Here is a 26,844-nt window from a genome sequence, read left to right as displayed (position 1 = left end):
TATTGAACCTATGTCTGACGCCCTGGGCAAGCCAGGGGTCACAGGTAATGACATCACCACACCCTACACCCCGGATAGGTACACCAAAGCTAAACCTTTATATCCTTGTTGCCTTCCTCCAGGGGCTGATAGTCCTGGAGGCGGGAAACCAGGCAAAGGAGTTTGGAGTTCAAAGTGAGAGGAGAGGAAAGGAGTACAGGGAGAGTAGTGACAGTTTGAAAGCCGGAAGTTAGTCCGGGTGTGTGCCCCGGACTGAGACAGCAAGGTTAGCAGACGGCGGTGACAGTCTGCAGTGGAGGCTGATTGGAGTTGCCGAAAGGACCGCGGACGGGTGGTGGCCCGGCGGTACCGGACCGGTACACAAGGAGAAGCCAGCACCATTGGCAGGGGCCTTTCGGATCCCGGCAAGGCTTGGAGTCGCCGTGAATTTGCCAAATCCGTCAGTGAAGGGGACCTCCTGGGTCTCCAAACAACTAAGTCCCGATTGAAGGCAACAGTCCAACCCTATGCGAGAGACACCGCCACCGCCAAGGCACCAGTTTCTCAGCGCCTGCGGGCAAAGAGGGGCTCCTCCAGCCCATATCTAAGTCGGGGAGCGGGTTACCGGTGGGAATCCATCGCTACCAACAGTGAAGTTAGGTGCAGGAAAAGTGAGTCACCGTTAACTACCGGGGAAAAGCAACAGCAGCCGTCCGTGGGAACCGTCTTTCCAGCCGTGTGTTTTACCGAGAACTGTGTCATCGTCTCAGGCTGAGTGAGTACCACCGTGCCGTGAGGCACAGCGCTGCCCCCGCGTCCCTGCACCTGACCAAGCCCTGCACCGGCCCTGCCATCCCTCATCCTACACCTCATCGCTGGACCCCGGGACAACCACCCCCTACCCACGGAGGGGAGAACTAACAACTTTGCTGCTCCCTGTCACCGCTCCCGGGATCCCCATACAGAGCAGCGGTGGTGTCCACACAATCACCACAACCGTGGGTGGCGTCACGGACAATAAATCCCCAAAACCAAACCCCTTTTCACTCACGGGCGAGGAGCGCCGCTCGAGTCCCCAGGATCCGGCCCATCGCTCGAGCCACCGAGCAGCAGGCCGCGGCGGCCGGACCCGAGCAGTAGGGAGAGCGCTGCGTCCCCTCCTCCGCCCGCGACAACTTGGAGTCACGAACAGGATCTTAACGCTCTGCCGTTGGGTAGAGGTGCGCCTTGTTATAGCCGGAGGTATCCGGCCAGAAAATTTCAGAAGCCGCCATCTTTGGCGCGAAGAGTTCCCGCTCGAGCGTCTCCTCGAGTAGTGGAGGCGCGAAGGCCAACACCCCGCCCCAATAGGGGAGGAGCCGGAAGAGGCTAAGGGGGACGAAATGGCGACTGGTCACATGTAGCCGCGGCTATAAAGGCAGGGACGCCAGGACTCTGCAGCCATCTTGTTCCTGGGAGAAGCCGCCAGCAACATGTGGATGCCGTCCCGAAGCACCGTAGCCCCCGCGCCTGGAACCGCGGCGTGGGTGGAGATCCAGACCGCGCAGCTCTACCAGAGGCTGCAGGTCAAAATGCCACTCATGGAGGAGTGGGAGACCGACATGGCGGAGGTTATAGCGGCCGTGCGGAGACGCGAGGAGGAAGCTGTGGAAGGGAGGGTGAGTGACCCACGCCCCGATGCCCTTGAAGGGCCGGTCATCGCGGCTGCGGGACCCGGTCTAAACCCTCTCACCCTGCTGCCTCCCTTGCCACCTGTCCCGGAAGCTGTGACCCCGCCACTAGGCCCGCTACCACCGCAACCGGTAGCGATACCCAGCATGCCCGCCCCGGCGGGCCGACCTGTAGCCGGAGCCCGTAGCCGACCGGAGGTGCTGCCGTGGAAAGCCCCGAAGTCAGAACCGGAGGCGTCCCCTGAGAAACTCCCCGAGCTGGAGCCGACAGCCCGCTCCGTGCCGAAGGCCCAGCAGAGGAAAGCCCTTGTGCCCGTCCCCCCACACCTCGGCTGAGGTTGCGCCGGGTTGCCGCTGCAAGGTGGCGTCCAAGGCCAAGTCACCGCGGGACCTGCCACCCAGATCAACAGTGGTGGGCAGCGTCCGAGAGGTCTCGCGGGGCCCGACCCGTGCGCCGGAGCTCGCAGCAGCACCGTACTGGGACAGGGAGCCGGTACCGTTGGGCCTGGAAATCGAGGAGAGAGAGAAAGAAGGAAAGCGGAAATGGTGGCCCGTACGATACGGGAGAAGGAGAGTTTGAGACAAACTACCTTCCGTGTCCGGGGCCCGCTGTATGAGGGGTAGGTGAGGCGGTTTGATGTCCGCCGGGGCTATGGATTCATTTATGAACCGGGCCTGGAGGCCGAAGTGTTTATAGCCCGGCGGGATGTGAATGCTCACCTGCCAGAGGAGCACCCCGGTCGTAACCTGATGCCGGGCGACTTAGTTCAGTATACCCGACACTGTGGGGAGAGGGGGTGGTTTGCGCTGGATGCAAAGTTAAGGGGCAGCCAGGAGGCCCGAGTGAGCACCGCACCCCCTCCCTCAGGTGATGCGGAGGAATCGGAGTAAGGGCAGCGGAGTACCGTTGCGCAGTCCCCGTTGGGACCACCAGTGTGTGTTTACAAGTTGAAAGTTATAAGAAAATAATAAGAGAAATGAGTAACCGAAAAGTCATCTGATTGTCTGCACCTGATTGAAACCGGTCGTTGCCGGCACCGTTGTCCCCGTGGGGACCATCCACAGTTTATGCATAGGGAACTCTCTATGAACAGGCCCGATAACTTGCAGGGCAACCACAAACGTTAAGTGGCATTTAAATAAAAATGTTTTGTTGCAGCTAACCGTTACCGCCTCTGGAGAGGCAGGTTGGAGGGAGGGCCCGCAGTGGAGCAGGCTGGGGCCCAGCCACCACCGGAACCGGTGGCTACCCTCTGGAGGGGAAGGACAGATCCCGCTCGTTTGACTTGGTTCAGGACTGGGGTCAAGGGGTGCTGCCTGTTTCTTAGGGGCAGCATCAGGGCCAGGTTACTTGGGTGGAAGAGTGCGGCAGCAGCAACCGTTTGAAATGTTACCGTAACGTTTAAGCAAAGTGCCTCCCGCTGTGGGATGAAGTTATTATACTTGTATTATGTTTTTTATCTTTTTTTTTTTTTTTCAGAAAAATAAAACCGGTGTTGGATGGGCAGCCCGCGGACGGTCTGCATTTTGCTAAGGGGGAATGTGACGCCCTGGGCAAGCCAGGGGTCACAGGTAATGACATCACCACACCCTACACCCCGGATAGGTACACCAAAGCTAAACCTTAAATCCTTGTTGCCTTCCTCCAGGGGCTGATGTCCACACCAGGGGGTGGGCCAGGCGGTTGGCTCTGCCCACCAAGGAGTTCACAGTCCTGGAGGCGGGAAACCAGGCAGAGGAGTTTGGAGTTCAAAGTGAGAGGAGAGGAAAGGAGTACAGGGAGAGTAGTGACAGTTTGAAAGCCGGAAGTTAGTCCGGGTGTGTGCCCCAGACTGAGATAGCAAGGTTAGCAGACGGCGGTGACCGTCTGCAGTGGAGGCTGATCGGAGTTGCCGAAAGGACCGCGGACGGGTAGTGGCCCAGCGGTACCGGACCGGTACACAAGGAGAAGCCAGCACCATTGGCAGGGGCCTTTCGGATCCCGGCAAGGCTTGGAGTCGCCGTGAATTTGCCAAATCCGTCAGTGAAGGGGACCTCCTGGGTCTCCAAACAACTAAGTCCCGATTGAAGGCAACAGTCCAACCCTATGCGAGAGACACCGCCACCGCCAAGGCACCAGTTTCTCAGGGCCAGCGCCTGCGGGCAAAGAGGGGCTCCTCCGGCCCATATCTAAGTCGGGGAGCGGGTTTCCGGTGGGAATCCATCGCTACCAACAGTGAACTTAGGTGCAGGAAAAGTGACAGTCACCGTTAACTACCGGGGAAAAGCAACAGCAGCCGTCCGTGGGAACAGTCTTTCCAGCCGTGTGTTTTACCGAGAACTGTGTCATCGTCTCAGGCTGAGTGAGTACCACCGTGCCATGAGGCACAGCGCTGCCCCCGCGTCCCTGCACCTGACCAAGCCCTGCACCGACCCTGCCATCCCTCATCCTACACCTCATCGCTGGGCCCCGGGACAACCACCCCCTACCCACGGAGGGGAGAACTAACAACTTTGCTGCTCCCTGTCACCACTCCCGGGATCCCCATACAGAGCAGCGGTGGTGTCCACACAATCACCACAACCGTGGGTGGCGTCACGGACAATAAACAGTCCCAAAAACTAATCCCCTTTCACTCACGGGCGAGGAGCGCCGCTCGAGTCCCCAGGATCCGGCCCATCGCTCGAGCCACCGAGCAGCAGCAGGCCGCACCGGCGGCCGGACCTGAGCAGTAGGGAGAGCGACATATGATTTAAAGGAAATCAGTTGTAAGGTTTTTGCTATGTAATCTGAGAGTAGCATGATGTAGAATCAGAGACCCTGATGGACAGGGATGTCACTTGCTGGGCTGTGATTTTTGTATTTTAAATAGGAAAACCGTGTTTAACAGCGAAAGATCATAACACCTAGTCCTACCACGCCTCCAGCACTGATTAGCAGCTATCGTTCATTACAATGTACACAGAAGACTGGTGTAGGCAGTGTTATACACAGCTCAACAACTGAGCTCTCCTACATCTGCAGTAGAGAAAACGGATTCTGTCTAACTAAGCGACACATAGCTGGAATTAGGGTCTCTGTCCCTACAGCATTCTGCAAACCTAGCAAAAACCTGCTGACAGATTCCGTTCGTTCCAGCCTGAGATATGGTTGCATCGCTATCTTGACTTTATTGCTGCAGTATTTGAGAAGGACTGAGGCACTGAAGCTGGGAGGATCCAGTGATTATCTGCTCCAGATATCTCAGACCTTTCTGACAGAGAGCCCCCTCCTCACAGTTGAAACCCAGAGCCCCCATTACTGGTATAATGACAGCCAAAGATTTTCCACAGATCTCACACTGAGGCAGTAAACCAATATCCAGGGGTTCCTACCTCCATTCAGCATTCTCACATCAAGCCCTCCCACCACACTGGCACATCCAGCCTCAAACACCTCCTCTGTCAGGTGGTATCATCCTGTCTCCAGCCTCCTATATCTACACCCTCTACACCCCCAAGGCCAGTAGGTGGGCATCTGCTCCTCTGTGGGGCTGCTCACATAAGACCTGCTCTTCATACCTGTTTGCTAGACCAGGTGCTAATGCAACAACCTGGCACATAGCCGCAAGTCACACGTCATGGACCCGCGAGCCACAGGTTGGGGACCCCTGATGTATAGCAATCGGCCACCTCTGATATACTGACCCAGGCAATGAGCAGTAAATTCTGTTTTGGGAAGTTAATGTGAAGCTGACAGCGGATACATTCTGCCTGTGCATTGGGCGGCATATATCGGGCACTGCGCCTGTCCCACTTGTCTTGCGTGCGGCTCAGTCTCTGGCGGCTTTTCCAGTATGTTGTTCTCTAAAATGCCGCAGCGTTTGTGTCAAACACACCTGGAGAGATCGTACAGCCAGGGTCTGATACAAGCAGCCCAATACACAGCATGTATCAGATGTTAAGGCTGCTTTACACCTTACACTTTCTCGTGCGATCGCACCCGCCCCCATCGTTTGTGCGACACGGGAAATTTGTTGCCCGTGTCGTACAATGTTGTTACCCCCCCCCCCCCCCCCGTCACACGTACTTGCCTTCCAAACGACCTCGCTGTGGGCGGCAAACATCCACTCCTGAAGGGGGAGGGGACGTTCAGCGTCACAGTGACGTCACGCGGCAGCTGGCCAATAGTAGCAGAGGGGCAGAGATGAGCGGGACGTAAACATCCCGCCCACCTCCTTCCTTCCGCATTGCCGGCGGGACACGGGTAAGCTGCAGTTCATCGTTGCTGGGGTGTCACACGGTGCGATGTGTACGGCCCTGGGTACGATGAACAGGAGGTGCGATTTTTAGAAATTGAGCAACATGTCAACGATTAACGAGAAGGTGAGTATTTCTGCTCGTTCATAGCTGTCACACGCTACGATATCACTAATGAGGCTGGATGTGTGCGTCACTTACGACGTGACCCCGCCAACATCTCGTTAGATATATCGTAGCGTGTAAAGCCCGCTTTAGGTTCACTAATTGTTTTTTACAAGCACATTATATTCTCATTTACTGCGATGGGCGACAACCCCTTTTATACGTCTAATATGGAAAGCTGATAATATTTATACATAGTGATGTTACAAGATGCTAAAATAATCTGCTGAACAATTCTGTGCAGTGTCAGGATATTGTATGTGCGAGCTCAGGGAATACACAAAGCTCATTGTACTCAAATGGTAACATTAGTGCAAGCTTCCTGCCTAAAGACAACTGTGTATTAGATTGTCCATATGCAATATGCAGATGTGTCCTTCTTACTTCTTGGCCCAAGATATCTATAGAAGAGTGGTGCAAGATGGCCAGCTTTATAAAAAAAAAAACAAAAAAAAAACTACTTTTTTTTATTTCCAAAGTCTGAGTTGTATTATTTTTGTATGTCTGAAAGTACTATGTGTAATCTATATTGCATTTTTTTTAACTACTTTTTGTTTTTTAATAGCACCTTTTTCAATGGTTCATGTCACAATGTGATTATTTGAGGGGACAACAATTGGACAGGGAATGTTATCTGCCAGTAGTTGTCTAGCACATTAGGGCTCTCTAAGTAGTGGTTTTAACCTTCTCGGCTGTGTTTGGGTAGGTGTACCCGCTGGGCTGTGTTTGGGTAGGTGTACCCGCTGGGCTGTGTTTGGGTAGGTGTACCCGCTGGGCTGTGTTTGGGTAGGTGTACCCGCTGGGCTGTGTTTGGGTAGGTGTACCCGCTGGGCTGTGTTTGGGTAGGTGTACCCGCTGGGCTGTGTTTGGGTAGGTGTACCCGCTGGGCTGTGTTTGGGTAGGTGTACCCGCTGGGCTGTGTTTGGGTAGGTGTACCCGCTGGGCTGTGTTTGGGTAGGTGTACCCGCTGGGCTGTGTTTGGGTAGGTGTACCCGCTGGGCTGTGTTTGGGTAGGTGTACCCGCTGGGCTGTGTTTGGGTAGGTGTACCCGCTGGGCTGTGTTTGGGTAGGTGTACCCGCTGGGCTGTGTTTGGGTAGGTGTACCCGCTGGGCTGTGTTTGGGTAGGTGTACCCGCTGGGCTGTGTTTGGGTAGGTGTACCCGCTGGGCTGTGTTTGGGTAGGTGTACCCGCTGGGCTGTGTTTGGGTAGGTGTACTCGCTGGGCTGTGTTTGGGTAGGTGTACCCGCTGGGCTGTGTTTGGGTAGGTGTACCTGCCGGGCTGTGTTTTGGTAGGTGTACCTGCCGGGCTGTGTTTTGGGTAGGTGTACCTGCTGGGCCGGGCTGTGTTTGGGTAGGTGTACCCGCTGGGCTGTGTTTGGGTAGGTGTAGCCGCTGGGCTGTGTTTGGGTAGGTGTACTCGCTGGGCTGTGTTTGGGTAGGTGTACCCGCTGGGCTGTGTTTGGGTAGGTGTACCCGCTGGGCTGTTTGGGTAGGTGTACTCGCTGGGCTGTGTTTGTGTAGGTGTACCCGCTGGGCTGTGTTTTGGGTAGGTGTACCTGCCGGGCTGTGTTTTGGGTAGGTGTACCTGCTGGGCTGTGTTTGGGTAGGTGTACCCGCTGGGCTGTGTTTGGGTAGGTGTACCCGCTGGGCTGTGTTTGGGTAGGTGTACCCGCTGGGCTGTGTTTGGGTAGGTGTACCCGCTGGGCTGTGTTTGGGTAGGTGTACCCGCTGGGCTGTGTTTGGGTAGGTGTACCCGCTGGGCTGTGTTTTGGGTAGGTGTACCTGCCGGGCTGTGTTTTGGGTAGGTGTACCTGCTTGGCTTTTTTAGGTGAAGCCATTTCAGCCCAGTGGACGCTATCCTGAAGCAATGCCACTGGAGTAATTTTGCGCAGACTACGCAGCCAGCATCTTTAACGCTTTACCTTCAAGTACGGTATATAGAATGGACAGGTCACTTTAAAACCAGGACCGGATATGACAGAACATGAGCACACGAGTTGTGCAGTTCATCTTGTATATTTCTGAACCAGTGTGTGCAGGCATGGGCTCGTGCTAGCTGATCAGTGTTTCTTATATTTAGTGCTGTCATTGAGTGCGCTATATCATTGCTGGGGTTCATTGTACCCGGCGTTCCTCAGGACCCATACAATGCCTAGCTTGTGAACATATGTTGTGCGCATCTACTAAAATATTTACAGGGGTGTTTTTTTTTTGTTTTTTTTTTATATTTTCCTGTAGTTAAAGCTTGGGTCATTACTGGAGATTGGCTGCTGACCTTTCTGCAATGTGTGATTAATCAATATGTATTGTCTGGGATAGAGCGCATATGCTGCATGTCCTTCTGGATATTAACCGTTCATATGCTAGCATCATTTTCATGGAGCCTTGAGATATGATACGACTTAGTGCCATGAAAATGTTTTCTATGTGAAATCTACCTGCAAATATAGATCATGCCCCTATAAAACATCCTCCGTTCACAGCACCAGAAGGGCAGTGCCAGCTGAGCTGTGCCCACATGTCCGCTTGGCTTCCATTTGTAATGGATTAAATATTTAATGTATGCTTTATAATAATGTGAACAGTTCATCTTTTAGAAGATGCAATACTGTGATCATCCTGCTCTAACGGTCCTGGTGTTTTTTGCTTTCAGTATGGAGCAGAGTTCAGAAGATTCTCCTTAAATCGATATAAGCCGGGGACGTTTGAGGAATTCTACAATCTTCTCCTTCAGATCCACAATATATCCAATGTAGATGTTATGCTTGGCTATGCCGATGTCCACGGTGACCTTCTTCCCATTAATAATGATGACAATTTCTGTAAAGCAGTTTCAAGTGCCAACCCGCTGCTCAGGGTGTTCATACAAAAGCAAGGTAAGATGACCAGACTGATCGTACGGTGAAAGTAGAAGATAATAAGGTGATCTAAATCCTAGATATCAGTGTTAGAGCATTCAAGCATGAGTGTCTTGGATATATGCCTTCAATGGTCATGGTTTAGACCAGAGAGGTACAAACTGATCTTTTTATTTATTTTTTTTTTTTTTGTTCAAGCATTTAAATGGTTAAGTGTAATATGTTATAACCTACCTAGAATCTTAGACTACTTTCACACTTGCGTTGGACGGGATCCGTAGCATTGCGTTGTGTGACGGATGGAACGGATGCGTTGCATATAGTGGCACAATAGATGCTACAGATCGTACAAAATAACGCAATCCGCTATAGGTTTTTTTTCCCTTGACTTTACACATCTGAGCATGCGCAGTTGTGTAAAGACTGTTGCGTTAACGGAATCCGCCACCATAGGCATCCATTATAAAAACAGACACCAACGGATTCCTGCAGGTTGCGTTTTTTTGACACTCCGCCAAGCACAGAAAAACACTACATGCAGCGTTCCATCCGCCCGACGGTCACTTGCGGTCATTGTCAAAACAACTGATGCGCCGCGGGACGGATGCAATGGAAGACCATCTGTTGCTATCCGTAGCTAATAGAAGTCTATGAGGAATATAACGGATTCCTGCAACGGTTACCGTAATTCCTCAAGGCTGCGGATAGCAACGGAAGCCGTCCAACGCAAGTGTGAAAGTAGCCTTACTTGTAAAGTGTACGTTCTTTAGAAACTACATGCCAAAGCCGTGCACCATACAGTTGTGTATTCGATCAACCTCCATGGTTAAATCTAACATTTAGCTCTCAGAATTGTCCTGTATTGAAATACATACAATTATGATTATAGACCAGAATTAGCCAGGCATATAACCACTAGAAAGTACAGAAATCTATGACATTGTCATTTTTCTTAACATCACCCCCCCCCACCTCCAATCTTTAGCCCTTCTTTTTAATTAATATCCTGTTTTTCCAAAAATAATCCCTCCCCCAAAAATAAGTTCTAGCTTAGTTTAGGGGGATTGTTTTTGAGTGTGCTTTAAATATAAGCCCTACTCCAAAAATAAGCCCTGGTTAGTCAGCGCCTCCAGCAGTAGGTTGTGTGACTAACATCATGGAGCCACAACCTAACACTGGAGGTACTGGAATAGGCATAATGTAGCTCCCAAATAGTCTTGCCTCTTCCTCCCACCATGGCAGGGTAAAATCTGCTCACCAGCTCCTGGGTCCCGCCTCCTGGCCGCTACTGTGCTAGGGTGTGGGCTTGGCTGCCGCTCCATGGTCTCACCTCTGCCTCCCGAGTGCTGCCTCTTGGATCCTGCCACCCGGCCAGCTCTGCTCGCTCCCGCACAAGCAGCCACCGTTCCCAGGTTTCGCTCAAGACTCCTGCCTTCTGCCCCCTCCCAACTGCAGAGAAGAAGACTACCACTGCCAAAGTGTTTTGAGAGGCCCAATAAGTGTTGCCATAAGAGACCCTGAACCAGCAATTGTGAATGTAAGGTAGGGTTACAGTTACTAACCCTAAAGCTGGCCATACACCTTCAAGGTAAATTAAAGCTAAATGTGTTATTGTTGTTCATGGGAAAAAAAAAAGAAGCCCTCCCCCAAAAAATAAGCCCTAGCCCTTTTTTTGGAAACAAAAATAATATAAGACCCGGTCTTATTTTTGGAAAAACACGGTATAATAAATGGTGTGTTAACCCCTGGTTGAAGGGAATCTGCCACCAGGTTTTTAAAGGGAGCCTGTCATGTAATATGTGTTGTAGCCTAGTAGCCGTGTGATGTGTGTGCGAGTAACCCCTTCCTACCCATCCCTGTGTTGTAGTAATGTCAATGTATAAAAAATGTTTTATCACCTTTTGTGTTCTATATGTAAATGTACAGGTCTCTAGTCCCATGGGCGTTGCATTGCCCTGTGGGCTTTTGCATGTTTTCCATGGTATCACGTCCCTGTGGGCGTGATGCCATGGATTTACATCAGCAAACGTGACTGTCGCTACTTCAGATCCCGCACATGCGCACTTACCATTCCCGCAGCCTTGCTCGATTCTCGTCTTCAGACGCACACTGCACATGCTCAGATGACTCTTGCTGTTCCGGTCATGCGCAGAGCACGTCTGAACACGAGACTCAAGCACCCAGATAACAAGGCTGCGGGATTGGTAAGTGCACATGCGCGGGATCTGAAGTGGCGACGATCACGTTCGCTGATGTAAATCCATGGTATCACGCCCACAGGGCGATGCAACGCCCATGGGGCTAGTGACATGCACATATACATACAGAACACAAAGGTAATAAAACACATTTTTATACATTCACATTACACATTATCACAACACAGGGATGGGTAGGAAGGGGTTACTAGCAGACTTAATAATAATAATAATTATTATTATAAAGAATATTATATTATTGCGCCATTTATTCCGTGGCGCTTTACAAGTGAAAGAGGGTATACGTACAACAATCAATAACAATACAAAACAGACTGGTATAGGAGGAGAGAGGACCCTGCCCCCGAGGGCGCAGTGTCTACAGGGAATGGGTGATAGTACAATAGGTGAGGACAGAGCTGGTTGCACAGTGGTGCACTGGCCTGAGGGTTATTGTAGGTTGTAGGCTTGTTGGAAGAGATGGGTCTTGAGGTTCCTCTTGAAGCTTTCCACGGTAGGGAAGAGTCTGATATGTTGAGGTAGAGTATGGGGGAGGCACGGGAGAAATCTTGTACGCGATTGTGGGAAGAGGAGATGAGAGGAGTAGAGAAGGAGGTCTTGTGAGGATCTGAGGTTGCATGCAGGTAGGTACCGGGAGACTAGGTCACAGATGTAGGGAGGAGATAGGTTGTGGATGGCTTTTTGTCATGGTTAATGTTTTGAACTGGAGTCGTTGGGCAATGGGAAGCCAGTGAAGGGATTGGCAGAGTGGCGAGGCTGGGGATAGCAAGGGGAGAGGTGGATTAAGCGGGCTGGAGAGTTTAGGATAGATTGGAGGGGTGCAAGAGTGCTGGAGGGGAGGCCAGAGACCAGGAGGTTGCAGTAGTCGAGGCAGGAGATGATGAGGGCATGCACTAATGTTTTTGCTGATTCTTGGTCAAGGAAAGCACGGATCCGGGAGATATTTTTGAGTTGTAGTCTGCATGAGGTGAAGAGGGCTTGGATGTGTGGCTTGAAGGATAGAGCAGAGTCGAGGGTTACTCCAAGGCAAGAAGCTTATGAGACTGGGGAGAGTGAGCAACCATCAAGTTTGATGGAAAGGCTTCTTGGAGGAGATGAGTGAGGAGGGGGAAAGACTATGAACTCTGTTTTGTCCATGTTAAGCTTTAGGAATCGTGCAGAGAAGGATGAAATAGCAGACAGACATTGTGGAATTTTGGTTAGTAGAGAGGTAATGTCAGGTCCAGAGAGGTAGATCTGTGTGTCATCGGCATAGAGATACTGAAAGCCTATGAGCTGTCCCAGGCCGAAGGTGTAGATAGAGTACGGCAGGGGTCCAAGAACTGAGCTTTGTGGGACACCGACAGATAGGCGGCGAGATGAGGAACTGGTGTGAGAGCGGGAGACGCTGAAAGTTCGGTCGGTTAGGTATGAGTAGATCGAAGATAGGCCCAAGTCTGTGATGCGCAGAGATAAGAGAATCTGTAGTAGGAGGGAATAGTCTACTGTGTCGAAGGTAGAGGACAGGTCCAGGAGGAGGAGGATAGAGTAGTGTCGCTTGGCTTTGGCAGTTAGTAGGTCATTGGTGACTTTGGTTAGGGCAGTTTCAGTAGAGTGATGTGGTCGGAAGCCAGAATGTAGCTGGTCTAAGAAGGAGCAGGATGAGAGGTATGAGGACAGTTCAAGATGGACATGCTGTTCTAGTAGTTTTGAGGCATAGGGGAGAAGGGATATGGGGCGGTAGCTAGACACAGAGGATGGGTCAAGGGAGGGCTTTTTGAGGATGGGTGTAATGGAGGCATGTTTAACGCATGAAGGGAATACACCACTTGTTAGTGATGGGTTGAAGAGATGGGTTAGGGCCTGGATGAGGACTGCGGTGATGTTGTGGATGAAGTGCAATGGGAGTGGGTCGAGCGCACAGGTGGTTAGATGTGATCTTGAGAGTAGAGTGGAAAGATGATCTTCTGTCATGGTGGAGAAGCTGTATTTGGAGGAAGAGGGCTGAGTAGCTATGGTGAGGGGCTGTGGTGTTTGTGGGCCAAAGCTTGCTCTGATGTTGTCAATCTTCTGCTTGAAGAAAGAGGCAAAGTCTTCAGCTGAGAGGAGAGGAGAGGGAGGTGGTTCTGGAGGACGGAGGAGAGAATTGAAAGTGTTGAATAGTTGTTTAGGGTCACATCAAACTGCTACTAGATTAGGAACATTGATTTTATCAAAATGACAATGTGTTTTTGTTTTTTTTTTTCTTCTGTTGCACTATGTATCACACCCATGAGGCTGTATGTATGTATGTATGTATGTTTCCGTTAGTTGAGGTTTACAATTTCCTAGATGACACATTGCTTATTTTAAAAAGGTCTTACATACAGATATCCAGATTATTCCAAAAGATGCACTTTTTTTCTTCGTATAATGCTACTTAGAAGTGAAGATTAGATCTTCTATTGCAGCGTCTTGTACATTAGTTATCTAGACTTTATTCGTAATCACTTGGGGCCATTGCTGGCTTGGTTGACTCACTGACATCTTTCTGTTTAATTGGACATGACATTTGGACGGTGAAAAGACCTTGCCCTTAGGTTTGCAGCCACTTTTTAAGGGTGCAGAGCACAAGTTGTTTGAGGGTAAGTAATCTTGACCTCTGCGGTGTACTGAAACAGAACCGCTAACTTTGTAAAGCTCTGGTTCATTTTACATTGTTTGTAGTGTGCACAAGGGTTCACAGATTTACTAAGTTTACAAGTAGCCAGATCACAACCTCGTGTGGCAGCGTTGGACCCATCCCCCTATGAGTGACCTTTCCTGGCCCCTTTACAAGGAACACAAGTGATAAAGTTGACCTATAATGTGCTGTAAGCCATGAAATGGTATTTAGGTTTACTAGGAATACTGGAAGATTGCAAGTCTACAGAAGAGTACACCAATCAATAAATATGGTATGTCAGACATGGCGCTTATTTATGACTTAAAATGTTGTATTTAAAGGAATCTGTCATTAGGATCACCCCTCCTGAGCTGTCTAGATATAGACATGTAGGTCATATGGAACTGCATGAAATGATGCCTTGATATCTGATGTCTTAGGCTACTTTCACACATCCGGTTTGAGCACTGCGGCTGAATCCGGCTGTGAAAACTATGCAACGGATGCAGCGAAAACACCGCATCCTTTGCATAAGTTTTTACATGCGGCCCGTCCGTTTTTTTCCGGTTGCGGAATGCTACTGAGCATGCGCAGTGGAAAAAACCGCATGCGGCGAGCGGATGCGTTTTTTTCCGCATCGTGCCGCATCCGGCCTCCATAGGTATGCATTGAAAAATGCGCCGCAGCGGCCGGATGCGGCGCGATGCGGTGTTTTTTGCCGGAGCAAAAAACGTTGCAGGGAACGTTTGATCCGGCCGCGGCATCGGCTAAATCTGCCGCATGCGGCCAAAACCGGACCGAACGCAAGCCCCTGCTGCACAATACGGCATTAATGTAAGTCTATGCAAAAAAAACCGCAACCGGCGTTACAAAAGCCGGTTGCTGTTTTTCTGCTGAACGCCGTATTGTGCCGCAGAGCAAAAATCCGGATGTGTGAAAGTAGCCTTAGGGGTACTTCTCACATAGCGAGATCGCTGCTGAGTCACGGTTTTTGTGACGCGCCAGTGACCTCATTAGCGATCTCGCTGTGTGTGACACCGAGCAGCGAATTGGCCCCTGCTCTGAAATTCCTGCTCGTTACACAGTGCTGGTTCATTTTATTTTTTTTAACGTTGTTCTCCCGCTGTGAAGCACACATCGCTGTGTGACACCGCGAGAGAGCAACGTCTGAATTGTGCAGGGAGCAGGGAGCCGGCGTCTGGCAGTCTGCGGTAAGCTGTAACCAAGGTAAATATTGGGTAACCAAGAGAAGTGCTTTGCTTGGTTACCCGATATTTACCTTAGTTACCAAGTGCAGCATCGCTTCCACGCGTCGCTGGGGGCTGGTCGCTGGTGAGATCTGCCTGATTGACAGCTCACCAGCGACCATGTAGCGATGCATCAGCGATCCTGACCAGGTCAGATCGCTGGTGGAATCACTGGAGCATCGCTAAAGTGTGACAGTACCCTTATTCCAGAGAAAGCCATATGTAAATGAGCTGTTTATGGCTGTGGGCTTTACACTGATCTGCATGAGATTCTGCGTCCAGGGCTTATTTTCAATAGAATGAAGCATTACCGGAGTGATGGCCGCTCTCTGCTCTCCTGATCTCACTGCAGAGCTGTGTGTGATGACTGACACCTCTGTAGGTTCCTTTCTGTTTCCTCTTCCTTCTCGCAGGCAGCCAGGGTTGCAGTATTGTTGCAGTACAGCAGAGCTGTGAGAGCTGCAGCACATGTAATTGTGAGCAGACTAAATTCTCTTGTTCTGTTAGTCACAGGTCTCCCCTTTTATTTAAAGCACCACTCTAGTGGTTTTTCTATTGCACCTCTAAAGTCTTGCTTTAAATTGAAGTCCCCGGTTTCATACTCTCCCTCCAGTGACTTCATCTTCTATCACTGCCGCTCCTGTTGGTCTCCATAGATTTGTGACATGCTGGCAGCTCCAGTGTTTCATAAAGCGAGCCAGAGGTCACAAATACAAATCTGTGAGACCCTCATGTTGGCTCTGAGAGGCATTGAGAGTTTGTGACTAACTTCTGGCTTCCAGCCAGTCAGAAATTATAATCACAAGATGGCGGCGCCAAACCAGAGCGGTACTGAAAAAGCTTGAAAACACTGGAGGGTAAGTAGAACACTGGGGACACCACTCCAACACTGAACCCCAAAACAAAAAAAACCCCGCTGAAGTGGTGCTTTAAATTTTAAGGTCTTGAGAGGGTTGATCCTATTGACAGATTCCCTTTTTTTTTAACGTTCATTTACATCAATTGGTAGTGGCCTTTGGTGCCATAAGATATCTCATAATAAATTGAGAGAGTGACATTTCATGTTAATGAAGGACCATTCTGAAATTCCATTATTAAATCACCTTAGAATTCAGCAAAGAATAAGCTCAGCCGTACGGTATATCATCTTTTGGTTTAATTGGGTGAAGAATTCAGAGGTTTTGTGTTTTTTTGTTTTTTTAAAAACATGAAAAGTCATTTGAATAACTCTTTGCACAAGGTCAAGTGTCCTGATTTTGGTCTATTGCATTCCCTTGGCTCCTTTGACCAATGAGGTGTCTGTCTCTGTCTGTGTGTCTGTCTCTGTGTGTCTGTCTCTGTCTCTGTGTGTCTGTCTCTGTCTCTGTGTGTCTGTCTCTGTCTCTGTGTGTCTGTCTCTGTCTCTGTGTGTCTGTCTCTGTCTCTGTGTGTCTGTCTCTGTCTCTGTGTGTCTGTCTCTGTCTCTGTGTCTGTCTCTGTGTGTGTCTGTCTCTGTGTGTGTCTGTCTCTGTGTGTGTCTGTCTCTGTCTCTGTGTCTCTGTCTCTGTGTCTCTGTCTCTGTGTGTCTGTCTCTGTGTGTGTCTGTCTCTGTGTGTGTCTGTCTCTGTGTGTGTCTGTCTCTGTGTGTGTCTGTCTCTGTGTGTGTCTGTCTCTGTGTGTGTCTGTCTCTGTGTGTGTCTGTCTCTGTGTGTGTCTGTCTCTGTGTGTGTCTGTCTCTGTGTGTGTCTGTCTCTGTGTGTGTCTGTCTCTGTGTGTGTCTGTCTCTGTGTGTGTCTGTCTCTGTGTGTGTCTGTCTCTGTGTGTGTCTGTCTCTGTGTGTGTCTGTCTCTGTGTGTGTCTGTCTCTGTGTGTGTCTGTCTCTGTGTGTGTCTGTCTCTGTGTGTGTCTGTCTCTGTGTGTGTCTGTCTCTGTGTGTGTCTGTCTCTGTGTGTGTCTGTCTCTGTGTGTGTCTGTCTCTGTGTGTGTCTGTCTCTGTGTGTGTCTGTCTCTGTGTGTGTCTGTCTCTGTGTGTGTCTGTCTCTGTGTGTGTCTGTCTCTGTGTGTGTCTGTCTCTGTGTGTGTCTGTCTCTGTGTGTGTCTGTCTCTGTGTGTGTCTCTCTGTGTGTGTCTCTCTGTGTGTGTCTGTCTCTGTGTGTGTCTGTCTCTGTGTGTGTCTGTCTCTGTGTGTGTCTGTCTCTGTGTGTGTCTGTCTCTGTGTGTGTCTGTCTCTGTGTGTGTCTGTCTCTGTGTGTGTCTGTCTCTGTGTGTGTCTGTCTGTGTGTGTCTGTCTCTGTCTCTGTGTGTCTGTCTCTGTGTGTGTCTGTCTCTGTGTGTGTCTGTCTCTGTGTGTGTCTGTCTCTGTGTGTGTCTGTCTCTGTGTGTGTCTGTCTCTGTGTGTGTCTGTCTCTGTGTGTGTCTGTCTCTGTGTGTGTCTGTCTCTGTGTGTGTCTGTCTCTGTGTGTGTCTGTCTCTGTGTGTGTCTGTCTCTGTGTGTGTCTGTCTCTGTGTGTGTCTGTCTCTGTGTGTGTCTGTCTCTGTGTGTGTCTGTCTCTGTCTCTGTGTGTCTGTTCCTGAATTATATAGACCACCTTAGTTCTGATTTTTAAGGTCTTTATCAAGGGGAGCATTGCTCAAAGGGCAATAATGCAGAGGAGCCTAAACTCTGCTCCAGTGACATGAACAAGAATTCTGTTGGTCAGACTTTCGTGCGCGATGACCGAGCAATTCTAGACACATCATTGGGTCGATCAAACCCATTCACGTTACACAAATCATGAATGATGTGTCGTTAACCTGCCAAACTCGAGGATTACTGGACAGTGAATATGTGCCTTTAAGGGAATCTGTCAGCAGGTTTTTGCTACCCCAACTGAGAGCACCCTAATGTAATTGTAGAGCTTTACTTGTTGCTGCCGTTTTGATAAAAAAAAAAAAATCTGTTTTCTTGGCTGCAGGTCATCCTTTCTCTGAATGTGGAACACTATATCTCAGCCCCAAAACAGATTGGCAGGTTTCTGTGTACACTGTTCATAGTCAGAAAGCTGCCAATCAGTGGTGGTGACGAAATTATACAGCGCTCATGAATACGGAGAACTATATGGCAGCAGGTTTACTAGTCCTCTAGTGATAAAAATCACTTATTAGGAGATTATCAAAACTATAGCAAGCAGCCCATTAAATGGCACATCATTAGAGTGAGAGTTTCTGCCCCTATAGCATTGTGCTCATAGATTAGGTGGCAAAAACCCGGAGACAGATTCCCTAAGACCTTTATGGCATACTGACAGTGTATATAGAAGTAGGACACCACTGAGTAATCTATTACAGTGAGGATAGACACACATGGTAAACTCTACTTGATCTACTCCTTTCTGGAGCATAAAAGAGGGGGGCACAAGACCCCCATTCTGCAAATACATTCAATATATGGGAATCCATGGTCTGGACAGTGTATTATTAGTACTTGGACATCCCTACGCCCACCCATGTGCCACTCCTCCTATCTGACTTGTGCACACGCACATCTGTGACCTCAGGTTTAGGGGCTTCAAGAATGGCATGTCAGGCCACATGTTGCCCCCTGGGGCTATAGTTGCACGCCCTTGATCTAAATAGTAGTAATTCTTTTCCTCGAACTCTAGTTCTTCTGTTTCTAGTAAAGAATGTTGATTTATTGAGCAGTCTGACATTTATATAACTCTTCGCCTCTATGCATGGTATATTCAAAGCTGTTCTTTTTATAGATGATAATATTTAATATTGCATATTATTTTTTCTAAATCCACACTGAATGTGTCATCACTTGTCCCCAAAACGAAATTTGCCCCAGTTCTGTCACCTCCATGTGAAATGGAATATATTTCTGGAAAATCAACTAAGCTGAAAGGTTGACTGGTTCCCCGCCAAATAAAGCAGCTTTCAGAAGCCTCTGCAGCCGGAGATACCGGAGAATGGCGTGTAAACTGTTAATCCCATCCTGAAGGAACATCTGGAATAACATTCAGAAACGCACGTGTGACAGTTATGTTACATTGTTCCTTACTCTGCGAGATACGGTCTACATGTGCTACATCAGTTCATGTAATGGTCAGCCGATGACCTTTTTTAAAGGGAACCTGTCGTGGGGAAAAAAATGCTATTAATCTGCAGATATGGGTTTAATCTGCAGGTTAAAGGTTAATAGCGTTTTGACCCTTCCTGGCGTCTGCACTTACTGACCTGCTGCTGGGAAAAAAAATAACTGTAGACTACCAGTCATAGGGGTGGCATGGGTGCGGGTTCAATCACTGCTAAGTGCATAGTGAGCGGTGGCTGTAACCACACCCCTGGCACTGACTGCCTGGTAACTGTTTGAAGGTGGTGATATACGCAGGGTGAATGACAGAATGACCGCCCTGAAACACATCATCAGGAGGCGGCACTGGTGTCGCGCAGTTTATATCACTAACCCCTTATGACTATTCCTTTAAGGGCAAGAGACTGCGGTGAGTGACTGTGATGGCAGCGACTGAAGCTGTGATCACTTCTCGATCACCTCAACTGAACCTGGCTATCATCTGGAGATGATGGTGACAGCTGCAGTAAGTGATCGCGATGCCGCACTCTAAAGATGTCCTGTTGCAGGAAGGGTGATGCATGCTGCAAAGAAGTGAGTGCAGCCCCAGCCTCCTGTGATGTCCTATTTAAGACTCCTCAAAAATAAAACCTAACAGGAAGTAAAATAAAAAAAAAACACTACATGGGGGGGGGGGGGGAGGCAGAATAGGGAAAATACTGTCAGCAGGTTTTTGCTATGTAATCTAACAGCACCATGAGGTAGAGACAGAGAACCGGGTTCCAGTGATGTATCACTTAATGTACTGGGTGATGTAATTGATGATTTTCTTCTGGTAGCAGATCTCAGTTGGCGAGCGGTGTAAAACCCCGCACACGCCACATCTTTCTGTGTACATTGCATAGCGACAGAGCTGCTAATCAGTGCTAGAGGTGTGGTGGGACTAGAAAGGCCAGTTGTTCTGTAGTAGTGATCTCTTGCTGATACAGTATGTATTGCTGCATCAATACAGTGTTTTAAGTGAGACATTATTGTAAGCAGGATTGATAATCCTACATTATGGTGATACCTTGATTACATAGCAAAATCCTGGTTACAAATTGCCTTTATGAAAGCTAATTACAAAAGTAGATAGGGCTTAAAGTTCAGTCCACCCCTTTAATTGGCCTCTTATTAAATTGACCACAGGGTGGATGTCTCCTAATCTATTTTTGGTATCTGAGTATTTTTGGGCTAGGGACTGATCTAGGGATAGATAATGGGCCGTGTTGTTTGGGGTGCCTTGGGTACACTGACCCTGGCCTTTATGCTGTACGGCGCTTGTGTTGGCAGTGAATAAAGGCTATTGTGTCGCTGGGGTTTTCTTGAGGAAAGAAATCTAATCTGGAGCATTAGCTGGAATGTGTGTGAACTGGTTCTTGAAACGTTCGTGCTCATCTTGAGGACTGATGGTTGTAGTGACTCGAGTGTAAGGTAATCCCTTTTTATTCCGACATAGCCGCAGAAAACAGGAGGCAGTAATTGTATCATGCATTGTACGGGAGACGGCATCATCTAAGCGTCTCTCCTTAGTAAATATTAACATTTCGTGGGAATCTGTGGGCCTCTGTTTCTCTGAAAACACACATGCTGTACCAGAGAATAGCATAGACGTCTACGTCAGCCCGCTACATATGGTCCTTTCATGAGCACACGCTAGTGTCTGCCGGCTGTCTGTTTTTAAGTATCTGGCTTCTTCTACTTTTTCTGGAAAAATGTGTTTTTCATGTGGATTGTGTCACTTGTGGGAAAATTTTACATGCTAAATCTTTACAGTCTGCACCGCTAAACGATAGAAGACATTTCCGTAGGGTGGAGATGACCCTTTATAAAATCTCATACCTTACTATTCTTTGTTCACTTTTTGTAGTTTTAGATCCAGAACTACTAGAACATTTTTGTTGTGAACATATCCTTACTACAAAATAGTATTATTCCCTTTCAGTACTGGATAATATGGTTCCAGGATTTTCCTACATTCATCTTGACTCAATCTAGAAGAAGGGATGTGTAATTTGTTTAGAGTCTGTCCATCAAAGGCTATGTTCACACACTGCACCTTTTCTAACCATAAGGCTATGTGTTTACCGCAACAACTCCGCACATATACCGCAGCAATGGATAGCTGCGGATTCCAGTGAATCCAGGGAAACCTGCGGATATATCCGCGGGTACATTGTCCCGTGGGCACAGGACAATGTACCCGCGGATATATCCGCAGGTTTCCCGCAGCAACTCACCGGAATCCGCAGCTATCCATTGCTGTGGTGTATGTGCGGAGTTGTTGCGGTAAACCTGCGGGACAAGTGCAGAAACACCTGCGGAATTTCTGCACTTTATCTCCATAGTGGAAGGCCGGGAATTCCGCAGATATTTCCGCATGAATAATTGACATGCAGTTACATGTGGCTGCGGGACATCCGCAGCATATTCCGCAGCCGCACATATTGCAGCATGGACACAGCACTCCCCAAATCCCATAGGATTATGTGGGGAGTGTCTGTACTTGCTTAAACCTGCGGATTTATCTGGAAAATCCAGATAAATCCACAAGTTTTCCGTGGCAAAATCGGCGGGTACATTGTCCCATGGGCACATAGCCTAAAGATGCAGCGTTTTTGGCCTAAAGAAAACGCACTGGCGGCAAAAAAACGCATCAAACACGCAGGAGTTTTTGATTCATTTTGCCCAGTGCGTTTTTCAGGTCAAATCTATTGACTGGAAGGGCTCTAACATTAGAAAAACACAAAGAATTGACATGCTGCATCTTCAAAAACGCAGCCAAGATGCAGCCAAAAAAAGATGCCCAGTGTGGACAGCAACATAGAAACATCATAGACTTTTCTGTGGGAACAAAATGCATGCATTTAGGTGCATCTTTATGACCTCAAAATGCACCAAAAACGCAGTAAGGGTGGAAACACATCTATGCGAGTAAAATCGGTCCGACTGGGCTGAAAAAAACTCGGCTGATTTTAGTTCACGTTAGGTGCGAGTGCAACGCAAGTGCGATGCTATTTCTGAGATTTTACTAGCGTGTGTAATGCGTGTGTAATGCGTATTTTTTACTATGTCATCTGCCATTCAGCGCTGCTACATGGCCGCTGACAGCAGACACAGACAGCCATGTAGCAGAGCTGAATGGCAGATGACAGCAGACACAGAGCCGCACTGTCATAATGAACTCGGGTGAACTTAACCCGATTTTATTGTCATGCTGCGGCTCTGTCTGTGCCGCGTCCTGATTAGCGGTCACCAGTGAAGGACTCACCGGTGACCGCTAATCCCCTGAGTGACTGAAGTTAGCAGCCCTCTCTCATACTCACCGATCCCCGGCGCTGCACGACATTCACACTGCTCCGGCGGCTTTTACTATTTTGAAAAAGCCGGCCGCTCATTAAACAATCTCGTATTCCCTGCTTTACCCGCCCACAGGCGCCTATGATTGGTTGCAGTGAGACACGCCCCCACGCTGAGTGACAGGTGTCTCACTGCACCCAATCACAGCAGCCGGTGGGCGGGTCTATACTGTGCAGTGAAATAAATAAATAATTAAAAAAAATGGCGTGCGGTCCCCCCCAATTTTAATACCAGCCAGATAAAGCCATACGGCTGAAGGCTGGTATTCTCAGGATGGGGAGCTCCACGTTATGGGGAGCCCCCCAGCCTAACAATATCAGCCAACAGCCGCCCAGAATTGCCGCATACATTATATGCGACAGTTCTGGGACTGTACCCGGCTCTTCCCGATTTACCCTGGTGCGTTGGCAAATCGGGGTAATAAGGAGTTATTGGCAGCCCATAGCTGCCAATAAGTCCTAGATTAATCATGTCAGGCGTCTATGAGACACCCTCCATGATTAATCTGTAAGTTACAGTAAATAAACACACACACATGAAAAAATCCTTTATTAGAAATAAAAAACACAAACACATTCCCTCATTACCAATTTAATAAGCCCCAAAAAGCCCTCTATATCCGGCGTACTCCACGGACCTCCAGCGTCGCTTCCAGCATGAAGGTGACAGGAGCTGCAGAAGACACCGCCGCTCCGGTCACCTCCAAGCAGCAACTGAGGTGAGTAGCGCGATCAGCTGAGGTGTCACTGAGGTTACCCGCTGTCACCGCTGGATCCAGCGGTGACAGCGGGTAACCTCAGTGACACCTCAGCAGATCGCGCTACTCACCTCAGTTGCTGCTTGGAGGTGACCGGAGCGGCGGTGTCTTCTGCAGCTCCTGTCACCTTCATGCTGGAAGCGACGCTGGAGGTCCGTGGAGTACGCCGGATATGGAGGGCTTTTTGGGGCTTATGAAATTGGTAATGAGGGAATGTGTTTGTGTTTTTTATTTCTAATAAAGGATTTTTTCGTGTGTGTGTGTGTGTGTGTGTGTGTTTATTTACTGTAACTTACAGATTAATCATGGAGGGTGTCTCATATACGCCTGACATGATTAATCTAGGACTTATTGGCAGCTATGGGCTGCCAATAACTCCTTATTACCCCGATTTGCCAACGCACCAGGGTAAATCGGGAAGAGCCGGGTACAGTCCCAGAACTGTCGCATATAATGTATGCGGCAATTCTGGGCGGCTGTTGGCTGATATTGTTAGGCTGGGGGGCTCCCCATAACGTGGAGCTCCCCATCCTGAGAATACCAGCCTTCAGCCGTATGGCTTTATCTGGCTGGTATTAAAATTTGGGGGGACCGCACGCCATTTTTTTTAAATTATTTATTTATTTCACTGCACAGTATAGACCCGCCCACCGGCTGCTGTGATTGGGTGCAGTGAGACACCTGTCACTCAGCGTGGGGGCGTGTCTCACTGCAACCAATCATAGGCGCCTGTGGGCGGGGAAAGCAGGGAATACGAGATTGTTTAATGAGCGGCCGGCTTTTTCAAAATAGTAAAAGCCGCCGGAGCAGTGAGAAAGCCGTGCAGCGCCGCGCCGGAGATCGGGGAACAGTGAGTATGAGAGAGGGGGGAAACTGACCGACAGACTGTGAGAGAGGGACAGAGATAGTGACGGACCGACAGAGAGAGAATGGAGACCGAGAGGGAGAGACCGACTGACAGGGAATAGTGATTGACAGACATTGGGAGACATCGCTCGTTTCCAGTGTTTTAGGAAACATGCGAGAAATGTATTTAGAAAATCGGATGTCACTAAGATGGTGTGAATGCCGTCCCGTGACATCCGATTTTTTTTTTTTTTACACGCTCCCATAGACTTGCATTGGAGAAACTCGCAGTAGAAACTCGCAAAAAAGCAGCATGCTGCGATTTTTTTTCTCGGTCCGATTTGGACTGAGAAAAAAAATCGCAGATGAGAGCTGAATCATTCACTAACATGTGTCCGATTCCAATGCGAGTTTTTCTCGCATTGCTCTACTGCGAGAAACTCGCAAGTGAGAAGCAGCCCTAAAAGATGTAGTGTGTGTGTGTGTGAACATGGCCAAAGGGGGTTATGTCACGAGAAACAGGTTTGGCGTATCCAATCTCTAAAACACAAATTCCCCGTTTTGGGTAATGCCCAGCCGCCGGCTATTCATTGTTGGGGGGTTCACATACTTTTAACTGTCTTTGGAACTTCTATTTTAATGAATGGACCAAGTTTGTGCCACTTCACTCACTGGTGGTCGTATGCCAGTTAGAACTGGGGTTATGAGGACCCTCTATCTGGGGATAAGAGCAGGTCTCCTCTCTGGGACCTGCTCTTATCAGGTAGTTGTTATATATTCTGTGATTTATGCCACACATCTCTTGTGATAACTGGTGAAATGACTTTTTAAGACCTTTTTGTCCATTGTTGTCCTTGTGGCATCTCGTCGTAGCAGATCTATAGAAAGTCAGATGGGCATTTTAGTATTTGCCACTTCAGGTGGTTACAGAGCCTCCATAGTCGCTCGGTCTGTTCAGTATGTGTCCTATGTGATGTGCGTTTGATATTGTAAGGAGTGCGTTTGCAGGGCTTTATTAGCAATATAACCTCCCTCCTAAGCCCCGAACTGATGTCTGACCACACCTTGGCTTAAATATAAAATTTACTGGCTGTGGTTGTCAGTCACCTGAACACAGGCTGTCAGTCTAGTAAAAGAAATGATGAATATATTTTTTGAATGAGGATTAGGGTTGTATTTCCTTTTAATTTCCCAAACTGGCACCGTACAGCCATGAACCCCACGATCATTCATTATTCATTCTCTCCCTCTTATATGAATATAATTTTAAGGCCAAGTGCACACATTGAGGATTTGAGTTTTTATTTTTGAGGGGGGGTTTACCTCAGTATTTGTAGCCAAAACTAGGAGTGGGAGAAACACGAGCAGCATTTTTGAATTTTTCAATTCTATTTCCCCTCGAATTGTTCCACTCCTGATTTGGCTACAAATGGTGAGGTAAAAAAAACTTACCAAACACTGAACGTGACGGTGGCCTACAGTGGTCGTGCAGTAGTTTCCTGGTTGAAAAACTATTGAATGAATGATCATCTGGGGAACGCTTGATGCAGCAGTACACCTTTAGTCCACCTGGACATAACATCAGTCCTTCCACCTTGCCATACATGTTCAGTGATACCGGGCTACTAATGAACAATCTGTCTGGGAATGCTCTCTAAATGAGTGTTTGGATAAAAAAAAAATCATATAAAAAAAAAAACCTAACGATTTTAGGCGATGACCGCCTGTGATCAGTTGGAGCTCACGAGTGTTCATGGTTACATTTCACATCATCCACGCTCATATTGGCTGGATTTGTCCATTTAAATCCACTTCAGTATGGGCACCTCAACTTGGAAACTGGTGCAATTTTTGCCCATTGGCTCTCATTGTGGACCATCGGTGGCTTTTACATTTTGTTGGTGTGCTCCTAGTTTGTCAGTCTTGCTGTCTGACTGATTTCAGGCTTTGTTGCACGTTTTTCCATGTCACTTACATTTATTAACAGTAAACGGTGCTTTCTACCTCCTGAGTCTAATGAAAGGAGATTTCTGCCTGCAGTACTTTTTTCCTCTCGCTTCTGACTTTTCCTCTCACTTCTGACTTTCCCATACCCAGTAGACAGGCTGTGTGAAGAAATGAAATGTGGAGAATAATCGGTATTTGCACAGAACAGACTCTTCATTGGTGTCATGTGGGATATTGTGCTGGGGTTTTATTTCCACAAGCTTTTTTTTTTTTCTTCCCTTTTTTATTCTTTTCACAACAATCACAGGTCATTGAACAGCTTTACCTTTTTTCCTTCCTTACAAAGGAGAAATAACGCTACAGTTTTTCACATTATTTGGCAACAACTAGCTCTTCTTCCATGGTATACTACACTGTAGGTTCAGGTTGAGCAATTTTAATATATGCAAATATTTTAACTACTAAAATGATGTAGAACTAAAAATCATTAAAGTGTTTACAGGATGATCTAAAAAGTCACAGCACTGCCATTTTTTTCCACTTCTTCCTATAAATGACTGGTGCTAAGTTATTGGTTTACAACACTTTTCTCTATTTCATACTGGTGTAGGACTTATGCTCAATAAACCACATGTACGGGGACTAGTTTACTAACCAGATTTTTTTTTTTCTTTTACACAGTTTGTTAAACTGGGACAAGGAGACTTCCATACAGTTCCATATTAGAGCAATTCTCCACTTCCTGCATTTTTACATAATACACCATCTGATGTGAGAATGACATGATTTTTTAGATTACAATTTGTTTATATGGGCCTAGGGGGAGGGAGAGAACACTTCCTGTGCTCAGCCCTGATTTTCTCACCTATTTTGTGTTGCATA

At 48.3% G+C, this 26,844-nt stretch overlaps 1 protein-coding gene across 1 annotated transcript in view; it reads left to right on the top strand.

The window, feature by feature from the left end:
• The window catches only part of PARD6G (par-6 family cell polarity regulator gamma), a 155,330-nt gene that overhangs the window by 53,685 nt on the left and 74,801 nt on the right, over nt 1-26,844 (top strand). Inside the window, exon 2 of the mRNA XM_075314673.1 lies at nt 8,687-8,909. Coding sequence (XP_075170788.1) covers nt 8,687-8,909 — 223 coding nt within the window. The remainder of the gene's footprint in view (nt 1-8,686; nt 8,910-26,844) is intronic.

Source organism: Anomaloglossus baeobatrachus, chromosome 6 (assembly GCF_048569485.1).
Source record: "Anomaloglossus baeobatrachus isolate aAnoBae1 chromosome 6, aAnoBae1.hap1, whole genome shotgun sequence".
NCBI classification, from domain to species: Eukaryota; Metazoa; Chordata; class Amphibia; order Anura; family Aromobatidae; genus Anomaloglossus; species Anomaloglossus baeobatrachus.
Note: the sequence above shows the minus strand (reverse complement) of the source record. Positions and strands in the feature narration are given on the sequence as shown.